The 26179-nt window shown below is 44.2% G+C and overlaps 2 protein-coding genes across 2 annotated transcripts in view; both read left to right on the top strand.

Moving 5' to 3' along the window:
• Window positions 1-541: 541 nt before the first annotated feature.
• On the top strand, window positions 542-4713 carry DUSP2 (dual specificity phosphatase 2). Its single transcript, XM_020988453.2, has 4 exons — window positions 542-1101; window positions 1507-1634; window positions 2882-3101; window positions 3485-4713. The coding sequence occupies exons 1-4, from the start codon at window positions 714-716 to the stop codon at window positions 3697-3699; spliced, it is 951 nt and encodes a 316-aa protein (XP_020844112.1). The 5' UTR covers window positions 542-713; the 3' UTR covers window positions 3700-4713.
• An 11411-nt stretch (window positions 4714-16124) lies between these two features.
• ASTL (astacin like metalloendopeptidase) overlaps window positions 16125-26179 on the top strand; it is a 28317-nt gene continuing 18262 nt past the window's right edge. Inside the window, exons 1-3 of the mRNA XM_020989479.1 lie at window positions 16125-16140; window positions 19926-20036; window positions 24674-24735. Of these exons, the coding sequence (XP_020845138.1) occupies window positions 16125-16140; window positions 19926-20036; window positions 24674-24735 (189 nt within the window). The remainder of the gene's footprint in view (window positions 16141-19925; window positions 20037-24673; window positions 24736-26179) is intronic.

A 26179-nucleotide genomic window follows, 5' to 3' on the forward strand; every position in this document is an offset into this window, starting at 1 on the left:
GATTCGATTTTGATGTGAGAGAAGGCCTGAAAACATATCATTTGTAGGGGACTTTTTAGGACTCTCGAATATATAATTTGTGGTTCAGTAAAGAGCTTGGACTTTTCAAACGATGTAGGCTGGAATCCTGACTGCCACTTCTTTTCTGTGGGTGCTCTTGGGTAAGCCTTTTCCCCTTCTCCAGGCCCTGTAAAACAAAGGGGCCAGAATAGCTGATCTCTTTAAGGTCCCTTCCAGTTCTGACTTCTGTGATTCCCCTGAATTCACATGGGGATCGGGCCGGGGGATCTTCTAGACTGCTGGTACTCACTCCTTCCCAGAAGATGATGAATCTCTCTCCCCCTTCTTCACATGCCTCCTCCCCCAGTTAACATCACTAGCTGCACTTCCCTGGCCTTTCCCCTAGTCCTCTGGGGGCGGGGCCGACCTTGTCTAAAGCCACACGTGAGAAAGCCGTCCTAAAAGAGAGTTCCTCTTCTCCTGAGACTGCCCTTGTAAGGCAACTCGGGGGCGGGCCTGACTGGTATTTAAGTGCTCAGAGGCGCTCAGAGATCAGATGCTTGGTAGCAGCCCTAGGGATCGGAGCGGAAAAGGAGTGAGAATTCTGAGCGGACCAGAGACTGAAGTTTCTCTCCTTACCCACTTCTTGCGTGTTTGGTGTGACTCCCCCAACTAGGCAGGATCTTCTTCCTCTGCCCCTTTCAGGATCTAACATGGTGATGGAAGAGGTGCTGCCCATGGAAAGCCAGGAGCTTCGGGGGTTGCTGGGGGACCCTCGCGAGGTGGACAGGACTCTACTGTTGGACTGCCGGCCCTTCCTGGCCTTCTGTCAGAGTCACGTTCTGGAAGCCCGGCCTGTGCACTGGAACGCCTTGTTGCGCAGGAGGTCCCGGGGGGCTGCCGGAGTTCATCTGGACTGGCTGATCCCCGACCGGACCTTGCTGGGCCGGCTGAGCCAGGGGGAGCTGTCCCGAGTGGTGGTGCTGGATGAAGCTAGTGGCTCTGTGGCAGAGCTCCGGGCCGACAGTCTACCTCGGATGCTGCTCACCGCCTTGCTACAGGAGACTCGAACTAGACCCACTGCTGTCTGCTTCCTCCAAGGTAAGCGCAATCGCTTTCCTGTTTTCCGAAGTCCCTGCTTGTATTTGACTACTTAAGCACTGTCCCAGGAGAGGAGCGTAGGGGAAAGAACAGTGGATTTGGAATGGGGGGACCTGAGTCTAAAATACCTGCTCTGATACTTATTTCCTTTGTGAACTTGGGCAAGTAATTTCACTTGGCAGGGCTTCAGTTTCCTCATCGGAAAAATGCGAGGGTTAGACTAGATGATTTCTAAGATCTCTTCCAGCTCTAAGTCCTGTGATTCAATGACACACAGCCTCGCGCCCGGGGCTCCACAGCTTCTCTCACACAAGCATCATGTGTTCCTACCCCTGCCCCCTTCTGACATGCCCCATGGTTTCTGCATCCCCTGTTCATGGCTCTTCTCCATTGTTCTCTTTACAGGAGGCTTCGAAGGCTTCCAGGCCAGTTTCCCAGATCTATGCTCAGAACCTCCTGCGCCAGCTTTACCCCCACCTGTGACTGAGCCAGAGAGCAGCCGTCCAGGCACTGGGGCCCCTTTGTACGACCAGGTGAGTGACACCCGATGGAGGCTTTGGGTTGGTCTGGGATCCTCACAGTACCAGATACTTTAGAGACACTTGCAGTTCAGGGGTTGGGAGAATCCTTGTGAAATAGTTTTTGGGAGGGCTGTAAACTGAAGTAAAGAGACTGAGATTGTGTGAGTGTGCATATGTGTTTGTGTGAGGGTGCTTATGTAGATGTGTTTATATATGTGCATATATAAATGGATTTAAAACATAGCTCAGGTGCCACCTCTTACCTGAAGTATTTTCTCATCTCTACCTTTAACTTTCCAATCAGAAGCATACTCTGTTTTTTTGGGAGGGGGAAACAAAAAACAACTTTGCATTATTTTGTATTTGTTTACCTGTCTATGTTTGTATCTCCCTCACTACAATGAGAGCAGGCTTCATTATTTTTTGTGTTCCAAGTTCTTATCACAGTTCTTACACATTTCATAAATGTTTTTTTGGATTGAATTGTCCTGGATGTGTGATTTTTTTTGCCTTTTTTTTTTTTTGGCTAGGCAATGGAGTTAAGGGACTTGCCCAGGGTCACACATAGTAAGTGTCAAATGTCTGAGGCTGGATTTGAACTCAGGTCTTCCTGACTCCGTGGCCAGTGCTCTATCCACTGTACCACCCAGCTGCCTCTAGGACATATGATATTTATGTGATTCATGTGTCTATGCAACACAGCACAGTGTAGTTAGTGGAAGGAACATTGAATTTGGAGTGAGAGGACATAGGTTCCAATCCCATTTCTGTTACTTGCTACCTCTATGTCTGCCCTCTGGTGAGTCTCCTCACTTCTGGGCCCCCATTTCTTCATCAGTTAAATGGGAAGGTTGGGCTAAATGATCCCTAGGATACTTTCCAGCTTTGAATCCTATGATACTCTGTGTGTGTGTATGTGTGTGTGTGTGTGCACGCGCGTGGTGCGTGTGTATGTGCATATGTGTATGTGCTTATTATAGGTCTAGATGAGATCATTCAGACTTTATCATATGCAACACTCATATTATTATGTGAGGGCTGACATTATTATGTAAGACCTGACGCATACTCCTCTTCAGGCTAAGTTTGCCCCTCTGGGGATGTGTTTCTGTCTGTTCTAAATTCTCTGAGACCTTCAGGGCAACAGATTAGGTTGGGGAATTGTTTTCTAGTGGGGTCTCCAGATGGGCTACACAGAAGGGTATGTGTGACAGTGGGGCTGAGCCAGGGATCTCACCAGCTCTTTCTTTTTTCCCCAGGGTGGCCCTGTGGAGATCTTGCCCTTCCTTTACTTGGGCAGTTGCAACCATTCTTCAGACCTGGAGGGTCTTCAGGCTCTGGGCATCACAGCTGTGCTCAATGTTTCCGCCAGTTGTCCAAACCACTTCGAAGGCCTTTTCCGCTACAAAAGTATCCCCGTAGAAGACAACCAGATGGTTGAAATCAGTGTGTGGTTCCAGGAGGCCATTGGCTTCATTGGTAAGAAGGTTTCATCTTTGGAGATCCTTTGTTGAGAATCCTAGTCAGAGAATCAAGTTAAGAAGCTGGGTTTAGGGATTTAACACAGAGGTTGAGGATTTTGTGTGTGTGTGTGTGTGTGTGTGTGTGTGTGTGTGTGTGTGTATAGGCAGATTATTGCCCTCCTACTCAACCCTCCATCTAGAGGGGGCATTCTCCAGGATTGTGCTCAGAGTGGTCATGGCATACACAGGTTATGAGAAAGATGGTTTGAGAAGCAAACCTGGTGCTGTGGGTTGGGGGTTGGGGAATGAACCCCTGGAACAAGGAAAGTGCCTAGGAGTAGAAGTTTAACTTCCCCTCTTTCCCAACCTCTCTGACCACCCCTTTCTCCTCCTCTGCAGACTCAGTGAAGAATTCTGGGGGAAGAGTCCTGGTACACTGCCAGGCAGGCATCTCACGCTCAGCCACCATCTGCCTAGCGTACCTGATGCAGAGCCAAAGGGTGAAATTGGAGGAGGCCTTTGACTTTGTCAAACAGCGTCGTGGGGTCATCTCCCCCAATTTTGGTTTCATGGGACAGCTTCTGCAGTTCGAAACCCAAGTGCTCTGCCACTAGGAGAGGAGGTGCCATTCCTGCCTCACCGAACCCCTGTAACCCTCTAGACTGTCAGCTCAAATGTGGGAGTAGTCCTGTTGCTCTCCGTGAAAGGACTCTGCTCTGGCCCCTGTCAGTAAGGACTTTCCAGTTCATTGGAAAAAACCTCACATGAATGGTGGAGAGCAGGACAAGCTGAGATAACTGATTCTTTCTGTCTTACTTTTCTGGGTACTCTTTCTCTGGAAAGCTGCCTCCCTGAGCTGTGAATGGTACCAGTGGGAGGGGAAAGAACACGAAGAAAGACATGCTGGGTGTCCTGATTTGGTGCTCTTCTGCTCTGGGTGTGAGGTCAAACCCTCCCCATTAATGAGGGAATGGAGATGAATACTAGATCTTCTCTATTCCCTCTTTCCCCCTCCTCAACAGGCAGAAATTAATTTGCCCCCCCCCATCCATTTCTTCCTGCCTTTCTGGCCCCTGACCCTGGTTTTGGGGTCAATTGCCAAAATTCCCAGTCTCCTTCCCCCCAGGCAGTCCCCCCCACTCACTACTGTTCTCCAACTTGGGTCTTCCCCAAGCCCAAGCCACTGGGGCACCTAACTCTGAAACTTGTGCTGTGAAAACCTGGCTGCCCTGGGGGTAGTGGCTGGGTTAGGCAGAAGGGCCTGCCCAGGCTCAGAGAGCCCTGAGAATGAGCCTAGCTCATAATGATTACAGAGGATCCTGGGAGTGCTGGATGACTCAGTGGACTAATATGTTCTATCACCAGCATCTTCCTTAAGTAGGAAAGCAATACAGCATGTGTGTGTGTGTGTGTGTGTGTGTGTGTGTGTGTGTATACCGGAAAACTATTTATGTTCAACTGACATTTACTACTCCCCCCTCTGCCACCTCTCCCACTTCCCCCCAAGCCCACAAGCCCTGTGGGTGGGCTTGGAAAATTAGCACTTTATATTTATACAGAACATTGTGGATATTTTAATAAAACATTGTTTTGTTTTTTTTTTAAAGAAAAAAACAAACACAAAGCAACCCTAAGCTTCCTGTCTCCATGTAAGGGCATGAAGGGGCTCATAAGCTGTTTCTAAATCAGACCTCACTCTTCCTCTTCTTTTCAGCCAGCCCTGGAGGGAAATAGGGAGGTCTGGGTGTGAGATGTAGAGAAATAGCTCTGGGAAAATCAGGAGACAGTGACTCCTGGATCCTGGCCTTTTCCTAAATGGCTGGGATTTTTTTTAAATAAGAGGATGGATCATTTTATCAGATGTAGAAGCACATTACCTACTCCTTTATCATCAATAACAATTATCAAGAGAGATAATGCCTGGAACCATAGTAAGCACTTAAATGAGTGTTCCCTTCTCCACTTCTTTTCTCCAAAGGTGGGTTATAAGAGCCCTAGAAGCCTCCAACCCCTATCATAAATCTGGACAAAGAGGGGGCAGAATGGGGGTCCCTGAGCTATTAGGGGCAGTGGAGTCCTTGGTTCCCACTAGGATTCACTTGTCTCTTTTCTGCCTTGAGTTATTTCACCTGTGGTGGGGGTGCTGTGGGTATTGGTAGAGGGGGATGTGAGCCCAGATGGATACAGAACCAACTCAGATCATAAGACTAACTGCTGCCCTGGGCCAGATGGGATCAGCCTTGATCCAGGGAGTAGTCCTGGGCACAGGGAAAAATTCCTAGCCCCACTTCCCTCCCCCCCCAAAGGTGGAGAATCCTTGTCATTCTTGTCCCACACTTTTAAGCAGTAGTGGGAACCATTGCTCTGGACTCCTTCCTCTTCTAGGCTAGTCAAATGTCCCAGTTCCCCACTTCAGCCCTGGGCTAGTAGCCGATGTCTCAGAAATTTCTGTGGGAAGGATGAAGAGAATTAGAGCTGAGGAACTGCTGAGTTTCCTGGGGAAGCAGTGTTTAGGGAATAATAACAATACGTATAGAGCAAAGCTTATTCCCCACAGCAGTCCCAGGTGGGGGGCAGTGATTTGTAGCCCAGTGTTATCCCTGTTTTACAAATGGGGGACCCAAAACTCACACAGGTTAAGTGACTTGCCAGATCACACAGCTGGTTAATGGGAGAGCTAGGACTAAAACCCAGATCTCTGAATTCTAAGGCTAGGACTTTTTTCCACGTCAAAACCATACCAAAAAACCCCACCAATCTCTACCTTGAAGAATGGTAGGGATGGGGGTGAAGGTATATGTCTTCATTCTGGAAATACAATATTTTCTCCCATTCTTCATTCATAGAAGCTGCTAGGTGATGTAAAGGATGGAATGCTGGGACTGGATTCAAGAAAACCTGAGTTCAAATCCAACCTTAGACATTTACTAAGCTGGGTGACCTCGGGCAAATCACTTAACCTGTTTGCCTCAGTTTCCCCATCTGGAAAAATAGTTGTAAAATGCTTAGTACAGTGCCTGGCACATAGTAGGCACTTTATAAGTGCTTGTTTCCGTCCCCACTTCCTTTCTCCAGGAGGTAGGTTATGAGAGCCCTAGAAGCCTCTAATTTCCATTATAAACCTGGGGCTAGGGGAAAGAGAAGGCTCAAGAGTCTTTAAGCCACTGGGGGCAGTGGAGTTGTTGGCCCCCAAGACAATAACACCTACTTCCCAGGGTTGTTGTGAAGATCAAATGAAATAATATTTATAAAGCTCTTAGCATAGTTCTTGGCATGTTTGTTGTTTAGTTGTTTTTTAATTGTATCCGACTCTTCATCACCCCATTTGGCATTTTCTAGGCAAAGATACCAGAGTGGTTTGCTATTTCCTTCTCCAGCTTATTTTACAGGTGAGGAAACTGAGGCAACGGGGTTAAATGACTTACCTAGGGTAACACAGCTAGTAAGTGCCTGAGGCTGCAATAGAATTCAGGTCTTTCTGACTCCAGGCCTGGGGATCTATCCACTTCACCCCCTAGCTGCCCCTCTTGGCATATAATACTGTATGCGTGCTGGGCAGCTAGATGGTACAGTGGATAAGAGTGCCAGGCCTAGAAGCAAAAAGACTCATCTTCCTGATTTCAGTTCTGGCCCCAGACAGTAGTTGTTTACCCTGGTCAAGTCACTTAACTTATTTGCCTCAGTTTCCTCATTTGTAAAATGAGCTGGAGAAGGAAATGGCAAACTACTCCAGGATCTTTGCCAAGACACTCCAGATGGGGTCATAAGAGTCAAACATGAACTGAAACAACTGAACAACAACCTATGAACAAGGTTCTGGGTTTGGGGCTCAGTGAGATACGTAGGTGAATAAGATAGGGTCTCTACCTGCTGGTTTGGTAGAGCATAATGGAGTACAATGGGAGTGGAATAGATTGGAATAATAAAGCTAGAAGGGGCCTTAGAATTAGTAACTATGTCATCGTGGGCAAGTTACTTAATCTTCCTGAGACTCGTTTTTCTCATCTGTAAAATGGGGATAAAAATCCCCGCCTCACAGGCGGGATCGTTGACTTTGGGGCTGGAAGTAGAGGAAGCACTCTGCTCTATAAATAGGACTTGTTTTTTAGGAGTACCTCCCCCAGGAAGCTCGGCTGTAGCAGAGCATTATTACTAGGGTTTTACTACTATCACTGCTTCTGGTGTTATTGTCCATGAAAGAACAGAGGCCACTAATCATGTTAATTAAGAGCTAAATTGTGCGGCAAAGAGTATAGGGATTCAGAGCAGGTGGGAGACTCAAGAGTAGGGAGGTGGACAGGGAAGGTTCATGGTGTTAATTTTCTTTTACTTCTTCCTGTTTCTTAACCTCTTCATGTTCCCTGTCATCAGCTTCTTTCTTTCCTCCTGCTGGTAGATGATTGGAGGGGTGGTCCTTAGGTGGGGGTCTCCCTGTCCTCCCCATCCCTACCCACCATCACACACCTACACATTTCTTTCTATTTTCTTCCTGGGCCAAAGGAAACAGCTGGGTTCAGTAGGACTCAGGCATTTATTTAACAATCAACAAATATTTTTAAGGCACCTCAGTGCCTTGAGGAAGAGGTGGTATGTTAAGTATAACAAAGGTAAAGAACCACTGGCTTCTAGAGTCAGAGGAGCTGGGTTATAATTTGTTGTTGTCCAGTTGTTTTCAGGTGTGTCCAACTCATTGTGACCCTATTTGGGTTTTTTTTGGGCAAAGATACTGGTTTGCCGTTTCTTTCTCTAACTCATTTTACAGATGAGGAAACTGAGGCAAACAGGGTTAAGTGACTTGCCCAGGGTCACACAGCTAGTGTCTGAGGCAGGGTTTGAACTCAGGAAGATGAATCTTCCTGACTCCAGGCCTAGTGCTCTATCCACTGTGCTACCTACTTGCCTTCCAGTGGGTTTTAATAACACTCTGCTCCTTACTACCTTAGCTGTATGACTTTGGCCAAACCATTTAATCTTTTGGGAATCACATTTTCCTTAGGTACAATGTGAGAAAGCTGAAATCAATGATTTCTAGCTCTAAATACTATGATCTTATTTATCTTTGAACATCCCTGCTTCTCTTCCTTTAAGCCACAGCTTAAACACTATTTTCTCCATGACGCCCTTCTTGAAACCCCACCCCACTCCAACCCACAGCTGATGGCACTCTCCCTCCCAACCTACATTGTATGTAACTACTTGGTATATATTTGTATTGATCCACTTTACTTTTATTCTACACTTATTTTAATATTTCCCTGTCTTCTCCCTCATTAAAATGTCAGCTCCTTTTGGGTAGAGATTATTTCTTTCTTTGTACTTGTGTCCCCAGTGCCCAGATCAGTTCCTGGCACGTAGTAGGTACTTAATAAATACTTGTTGATGGGTTGATTAACGATGAGTAACCTAATAATTGTGTGAACTGTGCTGGTCAGAGAAAGATGAGCCTTTTGTGTGCACTCTCAGTTCAGGTTCAGTAGCCAATGCACACAAGGCCTCCCTCCATAACCAGAAGCTTACTGCATTTCTTCGTGTTTGCAACCAGGGAAGAGAAAGCTCAAATTTCTCTGTGGAAGACTTTTGTGTTCACTTTCTGTTCTGGATCAGCAGATAACTGAAAAGACTTTTCTTTATAGCAGTATAAGCAGATAGGAAATAGTCACAGAATATAATTGCATATGCTCTGAAAGGGGTGGGGCAGAGCCCCTATATTACCTATATGCCATGCTTCTAGAAGGAGGCTCACCAAGCCTCCCATGAGGTTTGGTAGGGAGTAGAATTCCACCCCTTCCCCCACGCTCTGAGGACTGGACTCCCATTGGCCAACCTACCATTACAACAATGAAAAGGGGCAGAATAACCAGAGGCCCCAAAGATATTTTTCTTTTTCTTCTTCTTTTTTTTTAAATGTCCTTGATGGAACAAAAGAAATGTCTTATTTTTATTTAAAATTCTATATGTGATTTAAACAAAACACATTTTTTTCCTGGTGGTGTTTTATACTCTAATCTCACTTGTCTATCCACAAAAATATGACCCTGAGATCTCATGGTTGGGAGATAACTGGATTTTTTTCCTGAAGGCTGTGCCAGGGCATTATTAGCTCTTGCAGGAAAACTTCAGATATGGTACCAGCAAAAGACTGTATCTGCTGCTTGAGGACCAGAGAGACTTAATGCCCGAAGCTTGACCACAAGGCAGTGAATTCTTTAATAACCTTTGAAATGAAGAAAATTGCAAAAGGACTCAAATTCCTGTGAGTTCCTCTACAATAACCATGGCAAGGTGATGGGGGAGTTCAACAGGTGTTAAAAATCCTATAGTTCAAGACCAGCCACGAACATAGTGGTGCTCCAAGTGTGAGATCCTTGTCTAACAATAACTTGAGCAACTGAATGATATCAAGATTTACATTCTTGCTATAAATGAAACCAGAAAACACAAAGAAATAAGGTTTAGGATTCAGTGGTCTCTCAGGCAACTTAAATCCTAGGATCTTACACATATTTTATTTTTACTTTTTTATTTTTGGCTAGGCAATGAGGTTAAATGACTTGCCCAGGGTCAGACAGCTAGTAAGTGTCAAGTGTCTGAGGCTGGATTTGAACGCAGGTCCTCTTGACTCCAGGGTCGGTGCTCTATCTAGTGCCACCTAGCTGCCCCCCACATATTTTAATATATTGGTTCCTTTTGATTGGGTTGTCTGAGGTAGTATGCTGTGGTGGAAAGAAGACTGGATCTGGAGTAAGTGGAACTCACTTCTAAGCCTGGGTACCCATGTGAGGGAAGTTGCCTACCCTCTCTGGGGCTCAGTCCCTTAGCTATAAAATGAAAGATTTGGAGTAAATGACCTCTACAATACCTTACAATTCTAAATTGTTTATCTTATGATCCCATGATCTTTAAAAAACTTTTTAAAAAATTATTTCATTAAATATTTCCTAATTACATGTAAAATTTTTTTAACATTTATTTTTTAAAAAATGTGGGTTCCAAATGCTCTCTCTCCTTTCTGTCCCTCTCCCACCCATTGAGAAGCAAGCGACATGATGCTGTGATCTTTTCTTAATCCCTCCTGTTCGGGATTCCTTGAAGTCTGATGCTTCCCCTACATCCCTAGCGTGGTAGGGGAGTTGAACCCTGAAAACCGTCCAGTGCCTCCTGAGCCCCTGGACGAGGACATTCGCTCCCTCAGATGAGTCGGGCAGATGTCTGCAGCACTTAGTCATCACTTGCTTCCCACTCAGCTGTGACCTTTCACACGTGGTACAGATGCCACCACCCCAACCCAGGAAGCCTCAAATCCACTTCCTCACCCTTTAGCCCAAAATATCTCCACCCCCACACTCCCTCCCAGACTGCCTGCCTCAGGGGATTCGCCAAACCCAGCCCAAGACGCCTCAGCTGATACCCTCAGGCTTTCTGGACACCCCCTCTTGTCTGACCTTTGCTCCTCCTCCTCCCGATGCCCGAGACGGGTATAATCCTTCCTTCCTGTCTTCTGGGGGTGACCTGGCTTCCAGCCTTCACTCTTTCACTCACTAATTGTGTGACCTGAAGAAACTGAGAGAGTGGTTTAAAGAGACTGATATGGATAAACCAGAAAGTTACCCAACAACTAAGATTTTTTTTTAAAGGCACATATACAAAATATGGAAGCAAGGTCAGGGAACAGAGGACAAATAGGAAAGCACAGCAAAATTCTGTAAAAATAGCTTCAAGAATGTTAACGCTCAGGACAGGCTGAGGAATTTTATTTTGGAATGCTAAAGAGAAGAAACAAGTTTTGTGGGGTTCCCTCCCCGCCAAAAAGCAATACTGTCAAAGAGAGGCAGATTCTAGAAAGGATTGGAGGCATTTTCAGAGCGCAGAGCCACAAATGGGAATTCTAGCACCTGGGGAGGGGACAAGACTAAGACCTGAGGATACTCTGAGAATGGCAAATGCTGCCATAACTACTAATACCAGCTATCCTTTAATGGGATACAATTTCTTTTAATAATTTTTAAGATTAGATTTTTTTTGGCTAGGTAATAAGGTTAAGTGACTTGCCCAGGGTCACACAGCTAGTAAGTGTCAAATGTTTGGTCTGAGGCTGGATTTGAACTCAGGTCCTCCTGACTGCAGGGCTGGTGCTGTATCCATCTTGCCCCTAAAATTAGATTTTTAAAAAAATGAACAAAATCTGTTTAATCTCCCTTTTCCCCTCACATTGAAAAAACCAAAACCGAAACCCTTGTAACAAATATTCAGAGTCAAGCAAAACAAATTCCTGATAATACCTGTAAAGTGCTTAGCACAGTGCCTGACACATAGTAGGAGCTTAAGTGCTCATTCCTCTTTCTCTTCCTGTACTGACCATGCCTAAAACAGTATATGTCTTCTGCACTGAGGCCAGGAGATAGGTAGCATTTTTTCAGTCCTCTGGAATTATGGTTAGTTGTTGAGTTGATCAGAGTTCTTAAGTCTTTCACCATAATCCCAGGTGTCCTTGATGACCTGAGTTCCCAGGCCAGATGATCCTTGGGCCAAACACATCTGTATTTGCACTAGTATGATGCTGGGGGAAAGCAAACCCTGGATGCTCATGTATAGTGAAGTAGGGGTCGCATCCTTCCTCTCTATGGTGGTCCTCTACCATGTATGGTTCTTAGAAGCTTGGTTTAACTCCTTTAGGGAGGAAGCACACTTTCCTCCTATCGACCTACCCCTGCCCCCACTTTTTCCCTTCCTCATGCTGTTTTTCTGTTCTCAATGCCCCAGTGACCTTCTGTTAACTATGGCTAAGGGCAAATGGGAAGATGATAAGGAGAGAAGGTAGAACTTATGATGGAGAGAAGGTAAAACTATTCTGAACTGAAAAGGATGGAATAAAAATGACCAACAGAAATCCAGGATAAGTAGGGGAAAATAGGAAAGTCCAAGTCATCTGGCCCAGATGAGTAATATCCCAAAGTCCTGAAGAAAACTGGCAGTTATGATGGTCAGTGATCACTGAAAGACCACTAAGAACAGGAAAAGTATCATAAGACTGGATGCCTACAGTAATACCTCATATTAGCATTTATTTCTTGGATAGGATTACTAGATTGGGAGGTCAGAGACAAACAGGTGATTCAGTGCATAGAATCCAGGTCCTGGAGTGAGGAAGATCTGAGTTCAAATCTGGCCTCATACATTTACTTGCTGTGTGACCCTGGGCAAGTCACTTAACCCTATTTGCCTCAGTTTTGTCATCCGTAAAATGAACTGGAGAAGGAAATGGCAAACCACTCCAGGATCTTTGTCAAGAAAACCTCAAATGGGGTCATGGAGAGTCAGACACGATTGAAATAATTGAACAACAATAACAAAAAGGTCAGGGGAATGATGTAGGCCTTGACAAAGTCTCTTGAGCCGTTTTGGTGCACAAGACGGAGAAATCTGGCTAGGTTATGGTTCACTTAGGTGAATTCATAACTGGTCAAGCGACTAACCTGAAAAAATAGTCATTAATAGTTCCAGGTCAGCTTGGAAGGAGGTCTCTATAGTTGAGTGCCCTCAGGATTTGGGCTTAGCTCAGAGATATTTAATAAAAGCACGCATGGCCTGCTTTTCAAATCTGCACGTGACACAAAGCTAGGAGGCACAAATGATCTGGATGGCCACTCTCGACAAGCGAAGGTATTGGCTTGAATAGAAAAAAGATGAAATTTAATAGTAATCAATGTCGAGTCTCACACTTGGTTTCAAAATATCACTTCCTGAGTACAAAGTAGGGGAGATAGATCCAGACGGCAATTTTTCTAATTGGAGATTTTACTGAATTAACTTAATACGACTCCATAGTATGTCATTGTACCCAAAAAGAATCAATGCAATTTTTTGCTGCATTGAAAGTAATAGCATGTGGGATATGGGTGATTTTCCCATTGCTCTCTGGAATGTTGGGTTCAGTTCTAGACATTATATTTAAGAAGGGCATTTATGAGGGCAGCTAGGTGGCACCGCCCTGGAGTCAGGAGGACCTGAGTTCACATCCTGCCTCAGACACATATTGGCTTTGTGACCTTGGGCAAGTCACTTAACTCCAATTGCCTCAAAAAACCCAAACAAACCCTAATAACAAGGACATTGATAAGCTGGAGAGCATCCAGAGGAGATCAGCGTGGCAAAAGGCCTTGAGATCATGTTATATGAGGATTATGTGAGAGAAATGGAAAAGATAAGCTTTAAATTAGGAAATTAAAGCTATTTTAAAGTATTTGAAGGACTATCTCATGGAAGAGAGATCAGATTGTCCTGCCTGGCCAAGGAGAGCAAAATGAAAAAGGATAGAAGCTATCCAGAGGCAGATGTAGCCTTTATTTACGAAAAAAACACTTTGGAACCACTAGCACTTTCTCCAGTGAAATGGCCTGCCTTAGCAGGCAATAGTTTCTCCCTCTCTAGAGGTCTTTGGGCAAAGATTGGACACTCACTTCTTTGGTGAGTTGTTGAGAGTATTCTTATTCACATACGGGTTGGACTAAGTGGCCTGAAAGGAAGGCATCATCAACTCTGAGATGCTGTGACACTCTATGATATCTCCCCTGGCCCTAATTTCCTCACTTTAAAAATGGAGGTTTGATGAGATGACCCCCAGGGTTTCATGCAGCTCTAAATGGATATTCCCTATGATTGTACGATTATAGCTCCCTCCAAAGATTCTTGGTTAGGGTAGAGACTTTGGCAGCCGGCCTGTCTCTGTAGGGTTCTCTTGAAAGTCAGAAATGACTCACTGCGCCATACTGTCCCCCTCAGCCTAGCCACTTACCAGGGCTTAGGGGTTAGTGGTTGCTATGCTTTCTTTCTGAGGTTAGGCCTTTCTTTTAAACTTGCTCTGAATCCACCCATTAATCAAAAGAGCCATGTGAATCTAGTTACTTAACCACCTACTCAATTTTCTCATTTGTAAAATGAAGTAGATGGACAAGATGGTCCCTGAGGGCCCCTTCAGCCCTAATGGTCTACAGTTCTCAGCATTTGTTAAAGGTCACTGTTCTGAGGGCTGAGCTAAGAAAAACCAATATGGTACAGTGGTGTCGAGAGTGCCCCCGGCTTTGAATCTTGGCTCTGACACTCATTATGTTATCTTGGTCAAATTCAGTTGGTGTCTCTGAACCTCAGTGTCCTCATTTGAAAAATGGGCATGATTTTATACTGCTTCACTGTGGTGCTATGAAGAAAGTGTTTGGTCAACTTTAAGGTTCTAGAAAATTTGAGTAATCACCCTGTGGGTGATACAGAAGTACTCTGCAGAAAGAAGAATGTCTTGGGGATATTGTATTGTGTTGTTGTCATCGTTGTGTTTGTCCTTCATTCTTGAAGAGGACCATGACATCAGGGAGATGATGACATGACTTGCAATTGACTTTGATTTAAGTGAGGGAGGGCTGTGCAAGGTCACCAGCCTCACTTTCTCCTCCAGAGCCATCTGGGTTCAGTGGCCAGATATTCAGCAGGACGACTGGAGAAGGCTCAGCTGGGGACATAAGCATAACACAAAACAAAACAAACGAAAATAGTGGAAAACAAAAGGCAGAAAGTAATTAAGGGCTGGGGTTAGCCTCTACATAAGGGGAATTGTGGCCCAACAATCTGGAAATATAACATGGGGACAGACTATGGAGAAGTCTCAAAAGCCAAGCAGAGGAGTTTGCGTGCGTGGGAGTGATAATGATGAAAGTTATGTTTTCATCATAATAATAGTTTACCCTTCCATAGCTCATTCTGGAAACATTTTCCTCACAGCTATCCTGTAAAGTAGATAATGCAGATATTATTATTCCCATTTTACAGATGAGGGAGTTGAGAAGTATTGAATCTCAGAGTCATAGAATGTTAGAAATGAAAAAGGACCTTGGAGGTCATCTTGCCCACTCTCCCCACTTTAAAAATAGAAAACAGGCTCAGAAAGGAGGTGAACTTTCTGGTTAGAGAGGATCCCACATGTTCTAACTGGAGCTCTTTCCACTACGGGGCACTGCCTCTCTTTTAGGTAAATGTGGGACATTGGATAGATTGAATGGGAGATGGTGATGGGGGTAGGTAGAGTTAGGGGGAGGAGAATAAGTCAGGCTTCTGATTTTGTCATTGTTTTGGAAATCCCCACCAAAAGTATTGGTTCCTCGTTTATTTGGCCTCTGGTTTGGGAGGAGGACAGGAAAGAGTTCCCTACTTATTAGGAAGGAAAGAAGGGAACCAGCATTTATTAAGTACCTACTACATGCCAGGCACCATGCTAAGCAATTTGCAAATATTCTCTCTTTTGATCTTACAACCCAACAAGTGTCATTTTACAGTTGAGGAAACTGAGGCAGACAGAATAAGTGACTTGCCCAAGGTAAGTATCCAAGGCTGGATTTGTACTCAGGTTTTCCTGACTCTAGGTCCAGTGCTCTAACTACTTTGCCACCTAGCTGCCTCAAATGCCATGGTGGAAAAAATGTTAGATTTGGAGTCGGAACACTTGGATCCATTCTGTTTCTGCCATCTTTGTCAGTTCCTTCAGTGAAGGGGTTGGAAGACATGACCCAAGAGGCTCCTTCTAGCTCTAAAGCTGCCATTCAGTAGAATGCCCATAGCTTTTGGGCATCTTTCCATCCAGACACTCATAAAAATGGCCCTGTGATCAGAGTTCCTTTCTTGTGATGTTTCCCTGCCCCCTGGTGGCCCGATTGGAGCTCTTCCCAGCCTTTGGGGTGCCAAGGAGGGGAAAGAATATTTTCAAAGAACTCTGTTGTGCCTTTATCGCCTCTCTCTCATTCTCAGGCCCACAGAAAGAAACTGAGGCACCTGGCAAGGTATGTGATGATGTCTTCTGGGTTACCTAGCAAAGTACAGGAAATAGAGTCTGCGATCCCTGGGTTCCTCTGTGCTAACAGCATCAGTGCAGAGCCTGGTGTAGAAAGGGCACAGCGGAGTGGAGGGAAATGACCCACTGGGACTGGATTTTAGGATTTAGAGGGGGAAGGAATGTTAGGGTTTCTTCAGTCCAGGGGTTCTTAACCCTTTTCGTGTCATGTACTCCTTGGACAGTAAGTATGGTGAAACCTATATCCTTTAACAATGTTTTAAATGCATAAAATTAAAAAAAGAATGAAAAATGGAACCAATTATATTGAAATATAGTTATCAAAATATTTTAAAAACATATTTGCGATATAGTAATATACCTAGCATCAGGTATAATAACTAGAGAAATTCCAAAGTAGTGATGAGTATAAATGATATTTCTATATTTGTAACAACTGTAATGTGATATGAAAAAACTTGTGATTTCTTTTAGTAAGAGTTACATGTACTGCTAGCACTACCGGGCTTGGCTGCCTATATTTATATTGAATAAAATGCTAAATTTCAGTTAGAGGTCAGTGAAATTAAGGATGTGATTTCCCCCTCCCCCATTTGCAGGTTAAGATCCCTTGCTGTAATCCAACCAACTGCCTCATTTGATAGATGAGAAAATTGGGACCCAGAGAGGGGAAGCTTTGTTATTGTTCAGTCATTTTAGTCGTGTCAGATTCTCTGTTATCCCATTTAGGGTTTTCTTGCCAAAGATAATGGAGTGGTTTGCTATTTCCTTCTCCAGCTTATTTTACAGATGAGGAAACTGAGGCAAACAGGATGAAGTGACTTGCCCAGGGTCACACAGCTAGTAAGGCTGGATTTGAACTTAGGTCTACCTGATTCCAGGACCCACACTCTTTCTACCCTTGAGGGGAAGCTTACAAGAGTGATTTAAAAAAACAAACCCAAAAAACAAACCAAAAACAGAGTCTAGATTCAAACTCAGGTCTTCTGACTAGAGACTGGAAATCTAGTATGTTTCTGTGGTCTATATCCTCAACATGCCCTTTTAGGCACAGAGAAAATGGGTCCCAGAGCCCTAAATAAAAACCAGGGCCGATCTCAGTGGCCAGAGAGGCTTCCTAGGGGTTAACCAGACAAACTGGAGAGAGGATTCAGGTGAGGAGTCCCAAGCATTCTGGGATTTAAGGTGGAGTAGGTGGTTAGTTTGTTTTTAAACTGAGTGGATTTTTCTGGTGGGCCTGTGAGCTATTGGAGGAGGGAGCTGAGCCAGCAGCCCCTGACAGTGCTGGTGATCCCAGTGACATGGCCATGAGGTGGGCCTTGGAACCCTGGCCCTTGGTGCTGGGTCTGCTCACGCTTGTAGGAGGTAAAAAGGGCCACGAAACCGGGAACCTGACTGACTCCTTCCAGGCTTCACTTCTTAGTTTCTGGTTCCTGGAACTGGGACTGTGTGGGTGTCAGAAAGGTAGATTGGGAGGAATCATAATTGATGCTAATGGTATCTGTAATAAGCTCTTCCCCAGCTGGGGGCCATTCCAGGAAATCTGGGCTCAGCTCCTCAAGCCACAAGAGGAGGGAGGGAGAAAGAGACAGCAGGGGGAAATTTCATGGGGTCATAGGATATAGAGAGCTGGCGGGACCTTAGAGACATCTAATCCCACCCCATCCCCATTTTACAGGGAGGAAACTGAGGTCCAGAGAGATTATGATACTTGTCCAGTGGAAGAGCCTGAATCTGAATTCACATCCTTTAATACGGGGCAGGGGAAAGCATGCTGGATTTAGAATCAGAAAACCTGAGTTCAAATCCTGCCTCCGACAGTGATAACCTCTGTGACTTTGGCTGAGTCACAATATCTCTGGGCCTCAGTTTCTTCATCTGTCACATAGTAAAGGGTTGATTAGATGACCTGTAAGATCCTTTCCACTGTTCAATCTACGACCTCAAATGCAGTAGTCTTTGTTCTTGATGTTGTTTAATTGATTTTCAGTCATGATGGACTCTCTGTGACCCTATTTGTGTTTTTGTTTTGCAAAGATACTGGAGTGGTTTGCTGTTTCCTTCTCCAACTCAGTTTACAGATGAGGAAACTGAGACAAAGAGGGTCAAATGACTTGCCCAAGGTTACACAGCTACTAAGTGTCTGAGGCCAGATTTAAACTCAGAAAGAGGAGTCTTCCTGACTCCAGGCCCTGCACCCTATCTGTTGTGCCACCGAGCTGCTCTCTGTATGGGCATATATAAGGATAACTACCTTCCTGAAGGTTTCCTCCCTTCTTTGTGTCAAATAAGCCCAGTCCAAGGATAATTGATAATAATTAAGTTATTCAAATGCTTTCTTCCCCACCCTACTCCACCTTGTCCTAGCTCCTGTGAACTTGTGGTCTCTTTCTTGGAATGCCTTGAAAAGAATGGAGAAAAAGTCTGAGCATGAATTCTGACTCTGGTTTTGAGAGGAGCAGTGGGGTCGGACAGCCCTGTTTGCCCTTCAAGTATTGGCTTAGTTTTGCTATGGACCATCTCCAGTCGTCCTGATCCATATCTGGCCACTGGACCCAGATAGCACAGAGGATAAAGTGAGGCTGGTGACTTTGCACAGCCCTCCCTCACTTAAATCCAATCCACTCGCATGTCATGGCATCACCTCCCTGATGTCGTGGTCCTCTTTGAGAATGAAGGACAAAAAACAACAACAGTTTTTGCTGAGTGAAATCTTACCTTTTCCAGTTCTTGTCTCTAAATATCACAGAGCCATTCTATCTCATTAGATGCAATGTGGCGTAATGGAAAGAACATGTGGCTTTTGAGTCACAGGACTTGGGTTCAAATTTTGCTTCTTAGTGCCAGTGTGACCTTGGACAAGTAACCTCTCTGAGCAATTAGGTATCAGTCAGCAATAAATGCTTACTAAATGTAAAGCACTATGCTAGATGCTGGAGGTATAAAGCAAGGCAAATACCCCCCCCCAAAAAAAGTTCCTGCTCTCAGAAGTCCTTTCCCATCCCTCCCAGCTCTAAATAAACCCACCTGTGATCATCGATTGTACCTTAGCATTTAGAGCAAAAGGGACCTTAGGGATCATTTTGGCCATCCCAACCCTCTTTTCACAGATGAGGAAACTGAGGTTCAGAGAGTTAAAGGAATTTGTCCTAGAAGCTAAGTGATTTGACCAAGGTTACACAGTCTAGTAAGAAGCAGTCAGGAGTCAAATCTATACCCTCTGACTGCAAATGCCCTCTTTCCATTACACCATGCTGTCCTGGTGTCTTGATTTAGTGCTCATATGGCACCACATCTTGGGCTATGTGGGTAGAGGGGCTGAGTTTGGTAGGATTACCTTATTTTCTTCAACTTCCCATGAGGGAAGACTGTCCTGCTCACAGCACTAGGTGGACCAAGACACAAAGCGAAAAGGACTAGGGTATTGCCTAGTGCTGGGGCAGCGGGGCTCCCATGGGTGCTTCTGGCTGGGCTTCCTTCTTCCCTGGCTGGCTTTAAGGGAGGCCTCTATTGGATTGGAGTTACGGCTGAGGGTGATAGGCAGTTTTAGTCACGTGGGGCTGTTTGGCCTGAAAGGCTGAGCAGCCTTCCTGGGAGCTTTGCAGTCGAGGTGTGAGACAGCATCAGAAGAAGAATTTCTCCTAGGAAAAGTGACTTTGCAAAGTGTGATTATGGCAAAAGGAAAAAAAGGCCAGACATGCTAGAATTTGATGTCCCTCCTGGTCTCCCACACTGAGAGAGGTACCTGGATAAGCTAGAATGAATATGCTTACGTGGAATCGGGAAAACAATACTGCTATTGCTCCCTAAGGCCTGAGATGCAGCTCCTCCACTGTGTGAATTAGGGCAAGTCATGTAACTGCCTTGTGCCTCCGTGTATTCCTCTGTAAATTAGGGATAATACTTATATGTTAATTTACTTCACAGGGTTATGGTGAGGAAAGCACTATATAAACCTTACAAGGCAATGGGAATGTTAATTATCATTGTTACACCTCTCTCGCCTAGGTTTGGATCCTACAAGACCCCCAGAAGAAAATGCCCCCAGTGTCATGAACCACATCACCCCTGAAGGGACCCAGTCCACTTGGGATGGGGATATCCCTGCTATTAACCAAGGTGAGGACAGTTTACTTTCTCGGACGTGGAAAAAATGTTCAGGATCTTTGGAAATGTCTCAAATGGATCAATTAGCAACTGATGGAATATCTGCCATAGTCTATGTGGGAATAGGGGGAAGAGAGAAGAAGAGAGGCAGTGGTGATAATAGAAGCCTATACACATACACATATAGGGTGCTAATATATATTATATGTAGCTATTCTATATATTCTATATATAGCTATTATATATTTTATGGCTATTATATATATATTCTATATAGCTATTATGTAATCACTTTGTTAAAGAAATAGGCCAAAATGATCTCATCTGATTGATCTTCAACAATTTTGAAGTGGGTAGTGTAAATGTAAGTGGGCAGCATCATTCCCAAGGTCAAACAGCTACTGTTAGAGTCTGGACTTGAGCCTCCTGAATTCAAGGTACCACATTATGTTTAGATTTATGAGACGGAGCCCTGGATCTGAAGGAGGGGAGTCCTATTTAGTTACAGAAATAAGACATATATAGGTGGTAAGATAATGAATAATGTAGGCAGTATGTGATTAGTGCCAAATGAGTGGCAGAGATGTTAAATCAGGAGAGTTTCTCCTCATATTAACAAGCTTAGCCTTTGTGGCCTCAAGTGGAGGTGTTGAAGGCAGGGATAGATGGCCACCAGGGGGCACTCTGGGCAGACATGTGCAGGTCCCTCTCTGAGTCCAGCTTAGGCTTGTGGTTAGGAGCCAAAACTCTAAGGCAAAATGTGGTCTCATCTCTCCATTCCTCCTTCCCACTTCCTCCCCAAGCCTCTTAGGATTCCTTTTGTTTTGTTTTCAGATGAGGGAAGTCATCTGACTCCTACATTTCTGGGCAAACAGTCGAGTCCTGAATTAGGAGGCTATTGGGGCAACCCGAGTGTTAGGTGTTGAAGGATTGAATCAAGGGCATTGGCACATGTACAAACAAGAGCTCACTCTCCCTCCCCCCACTAAGAGGAATAGAACTTCCCGCTAAGGCCCAGCGCCCCCTCTCTGAGAGCCTCCTTACTCTCTAACAGGCTCTGCTGAGCCAGGAGCTCTCTGTCTGGCATACCTGGCTTCCCCTGGGCCTTGGCCTAGGTAAAAAGAGAAAACCTGGCCTCCCTTAAATCACATTAATTGCTGACATTTACATAGCACTTTTGTGGTTGTCAAAGAGTTTTTTTACATTTTATCTCATTAAGGATTGGTAATGACATGACAGATAAAACTCTTAGAAAACTTTATTATCTGAACACTGGGCAGCTAGGCGGTACAGGGGACAGAGTCTGGAAGACTCATCTTGCTGAGTTCAAATCTGGCCTCAGATGCTTCCTAGCTGTGTGACTTGGGGCAAATCAAGTAACCCCTGTTGGCCTCAGTTTCCTCATTTGTAAAATGAGCTGGAGAAGGAAATGGCAAACCACTGCAGTATCTTTGCCAAGAAAATCCCAAATGGGGTCACCAAGAGTCAGATGTGATTGAAATGACTGAGCAACAACAACATGATCTTATATGTGATGGTCTAATTATAGAGAGCAGAGTAGTTTACATTTGTTTTTAAACTGAATGTCCTGCAGGCATCTAAAATTCAGCATGTCTAAAACTGAACTTACATTCCTCAAACCCACCTCCCTCCCAAATTTGCCCATTTCTGTCAAGGCCACCAGTATCCTTCCAGGCCCCAAGATTTGCAACTTTGATGTTATCCTTGGTTCCTTGTTCCTATTCATCTTACAGATCCTAGTCATTTCCAGATCTTGTCATGTCTATCTCCATAACCTCTTTTCCATCTGTTCCTTTTTCTCCCCTCAGAGTCACCACCTTAGTTTCAGGGGAATAAACATTTATATAGTGCCTGCTATGTGCCAAGCACTGTACTACGTGCTTTTTTGCAAATATTATCTCATTTGATCCTCACAACAACCCTGAGAGGCAGATGTTACTATCATCATACCCATTTTGCAGTTGAGGAAACTGAGGCAAAACAGATATTAAGTGATATGCCCAGGGTCATATACCTAGTGAGTATGTGAGGCCAGATTTCAATGTGGGTCTTCCTGACTCAGAACCAGCACTCTATTCAATGTGCCACCATTTGCCTCTATGGCCCTCATCAAGGAGGGCAGGGGAGAAATGTGATTATGTGATCAAGTCCTCATCACCCCCAGTCTAGATTATTGCAATAGCTTCTGAATTGGTGTCCCTGCCTCAAGTACCGTTTCCCTTCTCCAATCCATCTTCCACAGTGCTGCCAAGGTGGTTTTCTTACAGTAAGGGTCTGACTGTGTCAGTCTTCTATTCAATAAGCTACAGTATCTCCTTATGACGTTTAGAATCAAATACAAATTCCTTTGTTTGGCATAAAAGTCTTGAATCTGGCCCTAGTCTATCTCTCCAGTCTTCTGACGCCATTTTCCTCTTCATACACATTATGGTCCAGTCAAAACAGTCTTCTTCCTGGTCCTCTTAAATGACGCTCTATCTCTTGTCTCTGGATTTCTGCGCTGGCTCCATGCCTGCAATGCGTTCCCTTCCTCATTCCAGACTTGGAGAATCCCTAGTTGCCCTCAAGTTACAGTTCTAGCACCACCTTCTCTGTGAAGCTTTTCCTGATTTCCCATGCCCTCCTTCCCCCAAATATAATGCTTTTATATATACTCAAAGAAGCTCATGTTATTTTCCCTGGCTAAAATGCAAGCTCTTCGATGGCAAAGACTGTTTTACTTTTGTGTTTGTATTCTCACCTCCTAGAATGGAGCCTGGCACATTATAGCTGCTTATTGATAGCTTTTTTTTTTTTGGCTAGGCAATGGGGTTAAGTGACTTGCCCAGGTGTTGATAGATTTTTAAAATTAATCTTCTCTGACTCTGTTGAGGGAGAATGGTAAGAAGGGACAAAGACTTCAGTTTAGAGAATGTCTTGGGCGCTTATTAGGTATGTGACCCTGGGATTAATTTTTCTGAGCCTCAGTTTCCCCATGTGTAAATGGGGATAATAATAGTAGCAACACCAGGGTTTTGTTGCCCCTTGATGGGGGAACACAAAGGTTTTTGTGATTATCAAATGAGATAATGTACATAAAAGTGCCTTATAGAAAGGTCAGATATTATTATTATTAATTATCATCATCACCATCATCAAGACCATACGAATCTTCAACTTTCCTCTCCAAATGGGTAGGAGAGACTGGAAAAGGAAGGTGGAGCGAGGCACTGCCACCTTCCCTTGCCTGTCCCCAGTTTAGGAACAATGGGTCCTTAATAATACTACTTTTTTAAAAATCCATTTATTTATTTATTTATTTTAATGATACTACTTCGAGGTTGTTGTTGTTCAGGTGTATCTCACTCTCCGTGACCTTACTTGGGGTTTTCTTAACAGAGATACAGGAGTGTTTTGTCATTTCCTTCTCCAGCTCATTTGACAGATGAGGAAACTGAGGCAAATAGGGTGAAGTGACTTTCCCAGGGTCACACAACTAGTAAGTGTCTGAGGCCAGATTATGTTATATAGCGCCTTACCAAAAATGTCTCATTCGATCCTCAAACAAGTCTGTGAGGTAGGTAGTATAAATGTTATTACCTCCATTTTATGGATGAGGAAACTAGGCTTGGAGAGCCCAAGAAATTTGCTGGTGGTCACACAGTAAGTATCAGAAAGACTTAAACTGTGTCTCCCGAACTCCATCTAGTTATCTGCTATGGCCCACTGCCCTGTCTAGTTTCTAGTCATTTGTACCAGTCCAGGGAATCACTTTCTTGCCTAAGGATTCACTGTACATGAAACAAAGTGACGAACATCCAGGTACTTCGATTTCTTCGGAGGTGGGTGGGGCAAGAGAAAATCCAAGAGGGACTGGGGTAGGGGGAACCAGGGAGGAAAGACACTTCCAGGCTAAGCAGAGCAAGTAGACTGACTTCCCGCAGCATCTCAGGAGGGCAGTGCTCCTGGAAACGCCCCTGGATCTGGTAGCGGCTCACCACATCTGTTGTAGGAGGGCCAGAGGAGATAGTCTACCCCCGGTTTTGCTGCCCCTTGGTGCTTCCTAGCGCGGCAGGAAGGACATGAGTTAGGAGGAAGGTGGTCATGGATTGAATGGTGGCCCTAGGCTCAGTGTCAGTACTGTACTGGGACCAGAGAAAATTGCTAGTCAAGAGGAGCCTTTGCCCTGGGGCTCTGGAGAGAATCAGTCCAACGGTGCACAGGGCGTGGATGGAGCCTAATTCAGGGAAAGGGAGAAGAGTGGGTACTAGGGCAGGTACCTGAGCCCAGGTAGATGACACAGAACCTGTACCAGTCACCTGTGTCAGATCTCCAGTTGGACTTCAAGGAGCACCGAAGATTGGGTTAAGAAAAGGAACCTAGTTCCATCTCCTTCCAGGATCCTGTAGAGGAATTCTGCAAGTATGCATCAAACCTCTTCTTTCTTCCTGAATTTAATTGTGGAAATAGTAGGAAGAGCTCCACCCTCCCCCACCTCTCTTAGTGTATGGGGAGAGGGTAGGTGTTTACCTTAAATTATTTTGGCACGTGACTCTAAGGCCTGGAACTCTTTTTGGCCCTGTTTTTCTTCAGGGGAGAAGCAGGGCTTCTCTGATAAGCATTCCTTATCCCAAATCTCTCCTTTATAGGTCTCATCCCTGAAGAATCCCCAGAGAGCAGCTTCCTTGTGGAAGGTGACATCATCAAGGCCGTAAGTATGGGGGAAATAACTGTGAGTGCCATTTCTGTAGCACTTTGAAGCTTACCAAGTATTTTCCTCATTGAAGTCTGGGGAGGTAGTTTAAGCAAGAAGTAGTAATCCTAATTCTACAGATGAGGGAACTGAGTCTCGGAGGTTGTGACTTGCTATACATATATATATATATATATATATATAAAATGTGTGTATGTATGTGTGTGTATATATATGTATATATATGTATGTGTGTGTGTGTGTGTGTATATGTATGTGTATATATATATGTGTGTAATGTCACAGGTTGTGACATAGCTATATTGAGGACCAGGGACAGAAGGCAGTACAGCATGAGAGCCAAAGGAAGGACATTATTTGCTAACGTGGTGCTATAGAGCCAGGATTTCTGAGTGAAAGATCCTTCTTTCTAGCTTTCTTACCTTGGATAGAAGAATTCTGAAGATGTACACATTTTCTGATCTCTCCTATATACTTCAAAACTCCTTTTCTACTGCAAGTAGGAATATAAGAACTACTACATGGGCCTTTCTCTCTCTCTGTGTACATACATATATATGTGTGTGTGCACACATGTGTATGTATGTGTATGCATGTATATGGAATATTCCTAAATGCCTTTGTTTTATGATAGTCCAAGATTCTATTCCTAATAGGAGAACTATGGGATATGTTGTAAATATGCAAGGTTGACTTCCTTAAGGCTTCTATCCGAGATTAGATGTTTTTAAGCATCCCAAATCCCATTTAAAAAATTTTTACTGCTATTTTCTGTTTCTTATGTCACCACAGTTATCCCAAATACCCTTCTCTCTTCCCTTCCCAGACAGCCACTCTATATAATAATGTAATATAATATATTAAGTATTTTTTTAAGAGAGAGGAAAAAAGGTCAGCATGACTAATCAGTACATTAAGAGATTGAAAACATGTGCAATGTGTAACACCTGTGGACCTCCCATCTCTTCAAAGGGTGTCCTCGCATACCTTTTCAATCAGTCCTGCATGATCTTTATAATTTTATTATATTTACTTTGATTTTTTTTGTTGTTGTGTAGCTGTTCTTTCCATTTAAGTTGTTATAGTCATGGTGTTTGTTGTTTTCTTGGATCTGATTACTTCAACTCTGCATTGGTTCATGCAGATCTTTCCATGTTTTTCTGTATTCATCACATACATGATTTCTTACAAAATGGTAATATTCTATTACATTTGTGTACCGCAATTTGTTTAGCCATCCCCCAATTGATGGGCATTTATTTTGCTTCTAATATTTGGCTATCACAAAAAGTGCTGCTATAAATATTTTGGTGTTTATAGAAACTTTCTTCTTATTAATGGTTTCTTTGGGATATAAAGCCCAGTAATGGATTCTCTAGTTCAAAGGGTATTTTAGTCACTATATTTGCAAATTCCAAACTGCTTTCCAAAATGATTGTAC

The sequence above is a fragment of the Phascolarctos cinereus genome, unplaced genomic scaffold (genome assembly GCF_003287225.1).
Source record: "Phascolarctos cinereus isolate Bilbo 61053 unplaced genomic scaffold, phaCin_HiC Scaffold_2;HRSCAF=192, whole genome shotgun sequence".
In the NCBI taxonomy this organism is placed as follows: Eukaryota; Metazoa; Chordata; class Mammalia; order Diprotodontia; family Phascolarctidae; genus Phascolarctos; species Phascolarctos cinereus.

Excerpts from the sequence above, each read along its gene's own strand:
- DUSP2 (XM_020988453.2), top strand. The coding sequence starts at position 714 with ATGGTGATGGAAGAGGTGCTGCCCATGGAAAGCCAGGAGCTTCGGGGG. Across the intron at positions 1,635-2,881 it reads GGGCCCCTTTGTACGACCAG|GGTGGCCCTGTGGAGATCTT; the intron begins GTGAGTGACACC and ends TTTTTTCCCCAG. Across the intron at positions 3,102-3,484 it reads GGAGGCCATTGGCTTCATTG|ACTCAGTGAAGAATTCTGGG; the intron begins GTAAGAAGGTTT and ends CCTCCTCTGCAG.